General features: G+C 43.1%; 1 protein-coding gene across 1 annotated transcript in view; it reads right to left on the reverse strand.

Moving 5' to 3' along the window:
* MYO15A (myosin XVA) overlaps window positions 1–12,850 on the reverse strand; it is a 204,666-nt gene that overhangs the window by 84,609 nt on the left and 107,207 nt on the right. Inside the window, exons 29-32 of the mRNA XM_033914963.1 lie at window positions 9,458–9,693; window positions 8,570–8,748; window positions 3,888–3,960; window positions 2,231–2,416 (exon numbers count right to left, since the gene is read on the reverse strand). Coding sequence (XP_033770854.1) covers window positions 2,231–2,416; window positions 3,888–3,960; window positions 8,570–8,748; window positions 9,458–9,693 — 674 coding nt within the window. The remainder of the gene's footprint in view (window positions 1–2,230; window positions 2,417–3,887; window positions 3,961–8,569; window positions 8,749–9,457; window positions 9,694–12,850) is intronic.

Here is a 12,850-nt window from a genome sequence, read left to right on the forward strand (position 1 = left end):
CTCGTTTGACATTCAACGCCAGGAGACTTCTGTGCTGTGGTTCTGCTTTTACAACCATCCCCACAATGCACTGAGATGAAAGGTCAAAGGCCAGGACAGCCATGTCAGCTTCTCTATAAGCTGGTTCTTCTTGGGAACTATGTCTGGAATCCTGTGGTGGACCCAATCTGAGTGTCACACTCTACCATTAAGATCAGGTGGCGGACTGTTCTATTAGTCCTGGTCAATATTCTAAAGAACTTATCCACGGAACTTCCAAAGTTCTTTGCATTAGGGTTCCTGCCCCTCTGAATTTACAGTACAGCCTTGGTTTGCGAGCATAATTCGTTCCGGAAACATGCTTGTAATCCAAAACACTGGTATATCGAAGCTAATTTCCCCATAAGAAATAATGGAAACTCAAGACGATTCATTCCACAACCCAAAAACTTTAATACAAAATACTATACGTACTTGTATTGCAAGACCTCGCTCGTTTAGAACAGTCACTACGCTCCTGCAGCATCAGAGAAAAGAACCATAGGCTCAGTTGTCATGATGTGACGCGTGTATACTGTATGTACTCGTATTGCAAGATCTCGCTCGTTTAAAACAGTCACTACATTCCCATAGCGTCAGAGAGAAGAACCATTGGCTCAGTCGTGACGCGTGTATACTGTATGTACTCGTATTGCAAGACCTCGCTCGTTTAGAACAGTCACTACGCTCCCGCAGCGTCAGAGAGAAGAACCATTGGCTCAGTTGTCATGCGCGTATGCTGTACGTACTTGTATTGCAAGACCTCGCTTGTTTAGAACAGTCACTACGCTCTCGTAGCATCAGAGAGAGAAGAACCATTGGCTCAGTTGTGATGACATGACACGTGTATACTTTATGTACTCGTATTGCAAGATCTCGCTCGTTTAGAACAGTCACTACATTCCCATAGCGTCAGAGAGAAGAACCATTGGCTCAGTCGTGACGCGTGTATACTTTATGTACTCGTATTGCAAGACCTCGCTCGTTTATCAAGTGAAAATTTCATACAATGTTTTGCTCGTCTTGCAAAACACTCGCACACCGAGTTACTCGCAATGCAAGGTTTTACTGTACTTTATAAGTTGATATGTGGTCAAAGGTTATGCAGCTAAAGTGGGGTTGGGGGGTTTCAGAGATATGCCACAGACAGCTGAAATTTGGAGACTTCATCCGTATCAGTCTGAATGCAGAAATAATCATCTAACATTATCTCCCTAATTCTATAAACTTGCCTGCATAATTTTACGCTTAATGCACAATAGTTAGAGAACAGTTGTAATTTAATTTAATAATTAGCTGCTAATTGGTCTTAACAACTAATTGTATAATAGGATGCCAACTGGTGTCCTTAGGTGGGATCCTAGAAATTGAGTGTGCAAAATCTATAGCATGCAACTGCGTGGGGGAGGGGCATGGACCTGGGAGGAGCATGGGCAGGTTGGGGGCGTGCCTAGCTCTTACGCGCGTGGGTTATAGAATGCTCACAGTTAGGCGTGAGCATTTACATCAGCCTCTGAGCTGGCAAAAGTGCTAATGCCTGAAGTTAAGCGCGTTACTTACATGAGTTCTGTAATGGCGATGGTGCACGTAATTCACGCTTACCACACAGCAGCCTGGCACCTAACTTTGAGCAGCCTATAGAACATGACCCTACATGGATGACTTTTCTATATACAATTAGGTCTGTTTGACTTACAGCGTAGTGATATCTTGACTAGTGGTGTCGCCATGGGGAGGCCTCGGGGGTCTGGGCCCTTCCCAGTTTGGGCTCAAGCCATACCAACCAATTCCCAAACTGCTCCCCTCCCAATGGCTTAGCGAGAAGGCAAGGGGGGGTGGATCGCCCCAGGCGCCATCTTGCCGGGGGCACTGGCACCTCTCTTTCTCACCGCCCACACATCTCTTCAAATCTCTTCCAGCAGCAAACAGCTGCTCCTATCTACCTCAGCTTCTGATGTCACTTCCTGGTCATGGGGCCAGGAAGTGATGTCAGAGGGAAAGCTGAGGTCTGTGTGAGCAGCAGGCTGCTGCTTGCTGCCGCCCGAAGATATGAAAAGATGGGCAAGCAGCCAGGAGTAAAGGTGCCAGCGCTCCCCACGAAGAGGGACACGGTGGGGAAGAATGTGGCGGGGTGCCCCCGTCTAGTGCGCCTCTTTCTCTCGCTATGCCACTGTCCCCTCCCCCTTGTGTTGCTTCTTTAATAGATACCTACATGCTACTGTGTTTCTGGCCCATCCTCTCGGAGGCGATAATGAAATAGGATTTCTGCTTTGGGAAGTTCCTTGGCAGCTCCAGGTCTGAGATCAGATCCAGGATGTAATCGTGCCCTGCAAGTTCTGCCCACTGGCTCCTTTCCTTCATGGAGATGGACCATCCGTTGCAGGTGTCGGTAACTCTCCTGACCAGAGAGATTAGCCACATTCACAAACAAAGCAGAATCTTCTCAAACCAGAAGAAATGGTTATGAATGGAAGAAAACAAATCTGTACAATTAAAACAGAAGATCTTAAGACTAAAAAGCCCTTCCTTCAGAGTTGGGTTGATCTTGACGCATCAGGAAACGTCTGAATCTTAGCTCCACAAAATAAAGCATTTAATGTGTATGATTATATTTAACACTTAATGTAATTTTGAAAATGAATAAAGAATTTAAAAAAAAGCATTTTTATTTTTAAAGTAAAGTTTCATAGTCAACGCTCGGTTTGCGAGACAAGATTTACTAGAGAACATAAGAACATAAGAAATGGCTTCGCCGGATCAGACCTTAGGTCCATCCAGTCCGGCGACCCGCACCCGCGGAGGCCAAGCCAGGTGTTCCCTGTAGAGTGTTTTGTTCGTCTTGCAAAACACTTGCAAACCACGTTACTTGCAAACCGCGGTTTGACTGTATTTCCCTGCAGTTTCATCGAGTGTCCCCCTTGTCTTTGTAATTTTTGACGGAGTGAAAATCCACTTGTACCCGTTCTACTTCAGATATACTAGGCTGGATTAATCATATACAGTGGTGCCTCACACAACAAACTTAATTCGTTCCAGGAGCAAGTTTGTTATGCGAAAAGTTCGTTATGTGAAACGCGTTTTCCCATAGCAATACATGTAAAAAAAAATAATTCGTTCTGTAGCATAAAATATGCTAAGATGACATAAAAAAAGATAAATTTACCTTGTTAGAGCTGTTAGCATGATATAGAGGGGATATATGTGAAGGGGAGGGGAGACAGGGGTTTTGTTGATCCTTGCTGTGTATTATAATCACCCCCCACATACTCCCCAGTACCTTTTTTAATTCCTCCCATCTTTCCCAGCCAGTGGCGTACAGGCCAGAAGCGCAGAGATCAGGAGCAATTCCTCTGCACGCCTGTGTGGGCCCATGCCGATCTCCGAATGGCTGCAGTTAGTTCTTGTGAGTCCCGCGAGAGCTGGCTGCAGCCATTCAGAGATCAGCGCAGGCCCAGGCGGCGGGGGGAGGGGAGGTTTAAAACTATGCGGTGGCGGCGGGGGGAGGTTTAAAACTATGCGGTGGCGGCGGGGGGAGGTTTAAAACTATGCGGTGGCGGCGGGGGGAGGTTTAAAATATGTAGCGCCAGTTAAGCGATGCAGCTCGGGCGACTTCGTTGTGTGAAACGAAGTCCGTTGTACGGATCAAGACAAGAAGTTCGTTGTGCGCAGCGTTCGCTGTGCGAGGCGGCCGTTATGCGAGGCACCACTGTACCTTCAGTTCTCCCCTTTTCCTTAATATGTAAATATGAGCACCCACAAATCTCCTTTTCACCTGGTATTTCATACTGTGCTGTGCAGAACCTGATCAGCGGCAGAAATAAAACCAGGATGGCACAAAAAAATTTGGTTGTCAATGCGAGGTTTTATACCTGTGCCTCAGTACGTGTCTCACCAGCTCCTCCCCAACCGTCCAGGAATGGATGGGACAGGAAAGCTGCACACCTGCAGAGAGAACATCGACGTAATGTTAAAAATATTATACCGCAACTTGTGATTTACAAACAATGGGATCGTACTCAGACTAGACCAGGGGGTGGGCCACTCCGGTCCTCGAGGGCCAAAATCCAATCGGGTTTTCGGGATTTCCCCAATGAATAGGCATTGAAAGCAGAGTATGCCAATAGATCTCATGCACATTCATTGGGGAAATCCCGAAAACCCGATTGGATTTCGGCCCTCAAGGACAGGAGTTGCCTATGTCTGGGCTAGACTAAGGTTACCAGATGTCAGGATTTACCCGGGCGTGTCCTCTTTGTAGAGGACTGTCCATGGGTCCCAGCAGTTTGTCCGGGTTTTGAAAACCATTGAGCTCGCTGTGTCTGGAGGGAATCTGCACACGCATGGATGCAACGTGATATAATAATAATAATAACTTTATTTTTATATACCGCCAACTATCTTGCGACTTCTAGGCGGTTTACAATAAAGAGGAGTGGTTTACAATATAGAGAAACTGTAGTTACAATAAAGAGAGACTGTACATACAGCGGATTAAAGGGTATAACATTGTACATCTGGTAGTTCCAACATTAATAAATATTAACAGCAGTTTGTGTGCCGTGCTGCTTACACATGATTAGAAATGTTCCTTAAATTGAATATAGTGTTCATGGTTGGTGATTGGGTTGGGGTTTATAATTTAATGATTTAATGATATCACACGCATGTGCGCATATGTGTGACATTATCATGTCACATTTACGCCTGCACAGATGCTCTCCATTCGTGGCCCCGAAGAGATGAAGTTTGTACGGGGCCGGGGTGGGGGAGTGGATTGGACAGGGCTGTGGACAGAACAGGGCGGGGCTGTGGAAGAAATGGGACGGGAATGGGGAGCGGAACAGGTGGGGGACCACACTTCCTCTTTTTTCTTTTTTAGCAAAAATCTGGTAACCCTAGGCTAGACTAGTTAGGAATGTTTTGCTCACACAAAGGCTGGTCGATATTTCAAAGGACATATGTGAAAGGTAACAACAAACAAAGAATCCAATGAAACCACAGTGAAATATCGAGTCAAAAAGCAAAGGCAAAAACTGCAGTGATGATGTACAAGATGCCAAGTCTTCAAAAAACAATCCCCAAAAAAATAAATATAGTCATAGTAACATAGTAACATAGTAGATGACGGCAGATAAAGACCCGAATGGTCCATCCAGTCTGCCCAACCTGATTCAATTTAAATTTTTTATTTTTTCTTCTTAGCTATTTCTGGGCGAGAATCCAAAGCTTTACCCGGTACTGTGCTTGGCTTCCAACTGCCGAAATCTCTGTTAAGACTTACTCCAGCCCATCTACACCCTCCCAGCCATTGAAGCCCTCCCCTGCCCATCCTCCACCAAACGGCCATACACAGACACAGACCGTACAAGTCTGCCCAGTAACTGGCCTAGTTCAATATTTAATCTTATTTTCTGATTCTAGATCCTTTGTGTTCATCCCACGCTTCTTTGAGCTCCGTCACCGTTTTCCTCTCCACCACCTCTCTCTCTTTCTTTGTCTTTCTCTCATTCTCTTTCTTTCTTTGTCTCTCTTTTTATTTCTCTCTCTCTCTTTCTTTGTCTTTCTTTCTCTCTCTTTGTCTTTGTCTTTTTCTTTCTCTCTTTTTTTTCTCTCTCTCTTTCTTTGTCTATTTTCTTTCTCTCTCTTTCTGTCTCTTTTTCTTTCTCTCTCTCATAGTAACATATAGTAGATGATGGCAGATAAAGACCCGAATGGTCCATCCAGTCTGCCCAACCTGATTCAATTTTTATTTTTTCTTCTTAGCTATTTCTGGGCGAGAATCCAAAGCTTTACCCAGTACTGTGCTTGGGTTCCAACTGCCGAAATCTCTGTTAAGACTTACTCCAGCCCATCTACACCCTCCCAGCCATTGAAGCCCTCCCCTGCCCATCCTCCTCCAAACGGCCATGCAAAGACACAGACCGTACAAGTCTGCCCAGTAACTGGCCTAGTTCAATCTTTAATATTATTTTCTGATTCTAAATCTTCTGTGTTCATCCCACGCTTCTTTGAACTCAGTCACAGTTTTACTCTCCACCACCTCTCCCGGGAGCGCATTCCAGGCATCCACCACCCTCTCCGTAAAGTAGAATTTCCTAACATTGTCATAAAACAGTTTGTATCCAAAAGGATTGATGAACCCAGACCCGACACGGACCGTGTTGCGAAGAAACACTCCTTCCTCGGGGGTCCTACATTGTATCATATACAAGAAAACCTGATGGATATCAACTGGAATCAGCGGTAAACAGCTGAGAAAACTGTGAAAACTCCTACGCAGTGCAGGACAAAAGCTTCTGCTCAGCTGTTTGCCGCTGATTCCAGCTGTTATCCGTCAGGTTTTCTTGTATATGATACAATATAGGACCTCTGAGGAAGGAGTGTTTCTTTGAAACACGGTCCGTGTCGGGTCCGGGTTCATCAATCCTTTTGGATGCAAACTGTTTTATGATTATACGAGGGTCATTTCATAAATAATACATGCTATTTTGTAAAATTTACGTTTTTGGGTTTTTTTTTTCCAAGTATTTCTTTACAATCCATCAATATAGTCTCCCTGCTTTGCAATGACCGGGTCCCAACGTCCGGGAAGCTTCATTATTCCATCCAAGACACTGTTTTTGTTCAGTTGCCGAATGGCTCGGGTACCGGCGGAAGAAAGCTCTTCCAGAGATGCAAAATGATGTCCATGCATAGGTTGTTTCAACTTTGGAAAAAGATCGAGGTCTGGTGGACTCATGTCTGGACTTTAGGGAACATGACGTAACACCTCCCAGCCGCATTCGCACAGTTTTTCAATGATGAGTGAAGAGCTCCATCTTCCCCACGGCCAAAAAAATTTTGACGAGCTCAATCAAAAGACAAACAATTGATGATTTTTGCTTATGATCATGAAGGCGTCATCATCACAGACAAAGTTCCATGTGGAAGAAGTGTCACAGCTGTGTATTATCGTGATTTTTTTTGCAAAACAAATGCATAAAACCCAACCTCAGTTGCTCTTGGCTGGGCCACTCGTTCTTCACGACAACGCTCGCCCACACATAGGGAATGTTGCCATTGAAAAAGTACACGAATACGGCTGGGAGGTGTTACCTCCTGCTCCCTACACTCCAGACATGAGTCCACCGACCTTTCTCCAAAGTTGAAACAACCTATGTGTGGACATCGTTTCGCAACTCTGGAAGAGTTTTCTTCCGCCGATACCCGAGCCATTCGACAACTGAACAAAACAGTGTCTTGGATGGAATAATGAAGATTCCCGGACGTTGGGACTCAGTCATTGCAAAGCAGGGAGACTATATGGAAGGACTGTAAAGAAATACTTGGGGGAAAAAAAATGAAACATGTAAATTTAAAAAAATAGTGTGCATTATTTATGAAATGACCCTCATATTTATACTGATTGTTTATTAAAGACTTGGCATCTTGTCCATCATCACTGCAGTTTTTGCCTTTGCACCCACTGGCAACCATGCTTTTCTGGAAACTTTAGTAACAGTTAGTGGATACATTTTGGCTAGCCCCAATCTCTCTGTTCAGATTTAGGAGGGCAGGAGTATTCTGGAGGTGCAGCCAATGTTACCTAACGTACTGAAAAAAAGGTGCAAGCCAAATTCAAAATAAATGATAACAATTCAGTCGCTGTCTAGATAAATTTATCCATTTAGGGCAGTGTTCTTCAGTGCAAGTCGGGGGCTAATGGTGGTCCCTGGAGACCTCTGAGGAGGCCCCCATCACCTTCTGTTGTATTTTTTTTCTGCTACTATCTGTCTCTCTAACTGAGCTCATGACAGAAAAGGGGAAGTGGATGGGGGAAGAGCCACATGCTTGAATGGAAAGACATTTAATAGAAAAAGAGAATGCATTTGGAAATGCTATCCCTCAGCCCCCCTCCCCCCGCCAAGGATACCCACGAATGAAAAGTTTGAAGGTGGGCTGGTGGAGTCAGATGTCATTGACATGCTGGTCAACAGTGTTGTGGCGCCACAAGGGATGATATTGGAGTCTTTTTGGATCCAAAGTGGCCCCGTCTTAATAATTAGTGAAGACCCCTGATTTAGGGGCCATTAAGGTTGATGGCCAAAGACAGAGCTGCCTTTTAGGCCTTAGCCGGCCAGCCAATGAAAATGGGTTTTGCTGCCTAAGTGCGAACTTCTAACCTTTGTCCTGGATATTCAGGCCAATATTCAATGGGAGATAACTGGCTATCTCCTGCTGCATATCAGCGGATAGATGACCAAACGAGACTTAATCGTCTGGCTAAGGCCTGCTGAGCATCAGGGAAAACTTTATGTGGGTGGTTTTGGTGGGACAGTAGACACATATCTTCCCTTCAAAAACAAAGTAAAAGTACGCAAATCTAGGTCAGCTGTTCCGCATATTAACCCTCCCCCACCCATCAATCACTGGGGAATAATAACTGCAATTTATATACACGGTTCCTATAGAAGAAGACTTCCTTAATTGGATTCTATTGGATCAGTGATCCAAGGCAAAGGGGAGGAGTCACTGGTACAAAATAAAAGTCCAGACGGTTTGCTCTTCTTACCGTCAAAGCAGTGGACCTCCAAGGCCATGTTTGCTCTCTCTCTGTTGGCTGTCCACTCGAGTAAAGATGGAGGGTACGTCCTGGCCGTCTCTGGCCATCGTTGGGTCTTTTTCATGGCCTGCATGAGCTTGTGTTGACATACCGCTTTGTAACCATTGTAGGCGTAATCAGACACGTATCTAGAAGGACAGAAGAGCCCGGCTATAAACGACTTTCACCTGAAATTTATTCGTGAGCACAAAACACCGGGTGAGTTCCATCTCCATCTCTCACTATATTATCTTCCCCGTGATTTAGTCTTCTTGGAGTCCATTTTCAAGTGGACTTTTATGCTTACCAGCGGCCATAAATGGATTAGTCCATTAGCTGCTCCCCACAACACACAGACTTATTGACTTCTGCCTTTAACATGCAACAAATGAAGACCTTTACCACAATGCGGTAACCTATGTGACTTTATAAAACAGGTTTAAAATAGACACTTATTTGGCCTCCCAGTCCAGTCAACCTGTTATAAAATTACTCTCCATAAGGTAGTGTGAAGCCAAAAATTTCTCTAAGAAAGTTCGACACTATCTTTACGGTGAAGGAGCAGAGGGAGGTGGAAACAGTACTATCACCCGGATAGCTCCAAAACCACTCAACTAAGAGCTAGAAAAACCAGCACCAGATGGAACCACCGCATCTTGCTAAACCTAAGCTCTGCACTATCCTGAAGCCCTGAAGTGAAGAAGACACTTCTGAAAGCCAGATTTCCTTTACGGCCCGGCGAGGGACAGGAATCAGTGTTCTTTGTTCTGAGCCTGCCTTCAAGGAAGGCAGTCCTCATCGGAATGTGCACCCGAGTTCTCTCACCCTTTCCATCACATCAGCTGCAGCCGTACTCACTTTAATAGATATCTGTCCATATTCAAAGAGGGAGCGAATCCGCTAAGGCATGAGGCAAGGAGCAACCAACCACGTTCCTCGTTGTTAGGGTTGGTGTTTCGCCACACCTGATTGGCTATCTGAGCAAGAATTTCATCTCTCAGTCCCACATGAGACAAGCCCTTCTGGATGATGTAATTCCCCAACAAATTCTCCTGGACTCCATTGAGGTATGGGTCTCCCATGAATCGCAGAACCTAGCAGAAGAAAGAAACACAGAACTTCGGGAACAAATAAGAAAAAGTGTACAGGCCTTTACAGAGAGAGAGAGAGAGAGAGAGAGTAAGAGAGAGATCAGGGTTACATTTCCAAACACCCTTTAAGCTTCCTCAACTTGTACGTAGGCTGGTGGCCTGGCCTGTGATCAAACCCAGACTCCTTTTCCATCACTGTATGTATGTATTTCAGATGATTTTATATTATGCTTTTTCTCTGATTGTCCAGCACTTCTTATTGTAAACCGCCTCGAGCTATTATGGCTTTGACGGTATATAAGAATAAATTATTATTATTATTTAAAGGCTCGACTTGATATACAGTTGGTGTTGACTAAACTGTGTACTTCCCAGGCATGGGAGATTTCAATGGGGTGAAGTCAGAGAGAAAGGTTCTGCCATTTTTCAGAAGGGTGACCTGATTCAACAATCTGCATCTTATTGCACCTTTAGAAAATTGGAATTACTCAAAAAGAATTACGTTGTCTGCAGCTCATTCAAAATACGGCAATCAAACTTATCTATAAGGTCGGGAAATATGATCTTGTTACTCCTCTTCTGCGAGAAGCTCACTGGCTACCCATCACCCACCGCATCACCTATAAAACTTTAATGCTGGTCTTTAAAATCAAGCTTTTGCGTTTCCCATCTTTTCTTGATAAACTCATCCCTCCCTTGTCCCTCTCTTTCTTCTTGTTCCTTTCCTATAACCCTTCATTGGAGTTCCTTTCTTCCTAACTCTGTAAACCGTGCCGAGCTCTACGCTTGTGGAGATGGATCATCTGTTGTTCTATTGTCCTTTGATATCAACTTCTGGAAGTCAATATGGGGACAGATTAACCTCATCCTGGAATCAACAATCCCTTTGACGTATGAGGCAAGTTAAACGGAAAAAACTATATGATGGCCTCCTCGCCACTCAAGCAGCAAAAATCAACAACCAAATCGCCAACCTTCTGATAACGACCCCAGATTACAAAACTTTCAGAAAAGAAATAAAGACTAGACTTTCCAAAAAATCCCTGAAAAAGTCCTAACCTCTCAAGCTTCCTTCTTACATCCCTCTAACCCCCCCAACCCCCAAATCAACCTGCTCTACTCTTTTTTTCCCCAAAAAGGACCAGAAATCTTTTTGTAAAACACCCTAAACTAAACTAAACTAAACCTTAAGTTTGTATACCGCATCATCTCCACAGAAGTAGAGCTCAACACGGTTTACAGGATTCTTTAACTCTTTTGTAATCCGCCTTGAACCATAAGGTAATGGCGGAATAGAAATCCCTAATGTAATGTAATGTAACATTGCTGCATAAAGCCTCCCATGGATCGCTAGAAAGGCAAACTTTTCTTGATTATGACAGGGATAGGTATGCAAATGATAACCCCGCAATTGGAAAAGTTGCGACCGCCTCAACTTTCCGTTTTGGTGGGCCAAAAGATGAATGCAGATATATTAGGGAATAGCAAATTATTGCTATTATTATTGATCACAAACCTAAGGTTTAGTTTAGTTTAGTTTAGATCATCCCCTCATGCCCTCCCCGGATCCTTAGATCGGCTGATCAGAATTTACTGACTATACCTTCCATCAAAGAATTCTACTACACTAGAAAACTAACTTTTCCGTTGTAGCTCCAACTTTATGGAACGCCATGCCACCTCAACTCCGCCAAATTCAAGACTAAACTAAAAACGTTCTTATTCCAAGCGTCTAAATATTTCCTTTCCAACAATCTGCAAAATAAACACGAACCGCTTTTAAGGAGCGATCCCCATTCCTGGTGTTTTATCCTCCCCCCTCTTCCCTGTAATTATTAACTTTCCCTTCCTCCTTTCCCCTCATGCTCATGTTCATATTTGTAATTTGCCTATTTAATGTTCACATTCCCCCCTACAAAAATTTATTTTAACCTTTCATTTTTAGCATTGTAAACCGGACAGGTGCACGTCGATGGTCAGTATATTAAAATTAATTAAACTCCCCTTTATCCATCACTCATGAACGCCTGTTAATTATACTTTTACTCACTGCTCTCTCCACCATCCTGCACAATTGGAAGGATAGCACTAAACTACATGTCAATATATGGTGGAACTCGATATGTCTCCTTGTGAAATATGAATGTCATTTTGCTGAACGCAATAACTCCATGATCTCTTATACAAAAACTTGGTCCCCTCTGCTTGAATATTGCAAATCAGTCTCATGAATACTGAATATTGTTACTCAGATTCTTGACTTTAATATTCATTTCTCTATTATATGTTTTTGACTCACCCTTAGTCTTCTGAATTCAGGCACTTATCAGAATTAACCATGTTCCAATACATTTTATATATATCATATTCTTTTATTTTAGATTGGACATGTCCTTCTGATTTTTCTGGTACATTATTTGAGCATTTCACCTACTGTTTTTGTTTTTCTTTTCTTCAATACCCCTTTCTTGAACTAATGTCATCACATCTTTATTTTGTTATGCATTTAATAATCTGTGATCATTATTCCTTTGTGGATGCACTTCACACTTGTTAATGATATTGTTATAATGTGCTCCTTGTTGGAGCACTCACATTGTTGGCTTTGTATTTTTTCTCTACTTATAAAATCAATAAAACACTTTGAACATTAAAAAAAAAAAAATTAATTAAACTTGAAACTTATCTGTTCAAAAAAATTTGTTACTTGATTGATGACTATGTCATGGTTTCTTATTGTATTTTTCACTATTGAAATATTCTACTGCTTTTCTGTGTGTTTTGTATCATCACTGGAATGTCCAGTCCTCTTTATTCAGTGAACCGCCTAGAACTTTTTTGGTGTTGGCGGTATAGAAAAATAAAGGTATTATTATTATTATTAAAAGAACAGAAGGGGACATCCATTAGGATGGTGATAACAACGAAGGGTTATTTGCACCGTGTGATCCTGGAAGTTCAAAAGTTAAGTCTAGTACTAGAGTCTTATCCACTCCTACCCTAGCTGAGATTATATTCATACACCTTTCTGATTTCATGTGCAACTTTCTTTAAATTAGACTGCTGGGCATGATGGACCACTGGTCTGACCCAGCAGCGGCAATTCTTATGTTCTTATGTTTATCTAATCTACTGTATATATTCAAGTTTATTTTAAGAT

Source organism: Geotrypetes seraphini, chromosome 11 (assembly GCF_902459505.1).
Source record: "Geotrypetes seraphini chromosome 11, aGeoSer1.1, whole genome shotgun sequence".
Taxonomy (NCBI): Eukaryota; Metazoa; Chordata; class Amphibia; order Gymnophiona; family Dermophiidae; genus Geotrypetes; species Geotrypetes seraphini.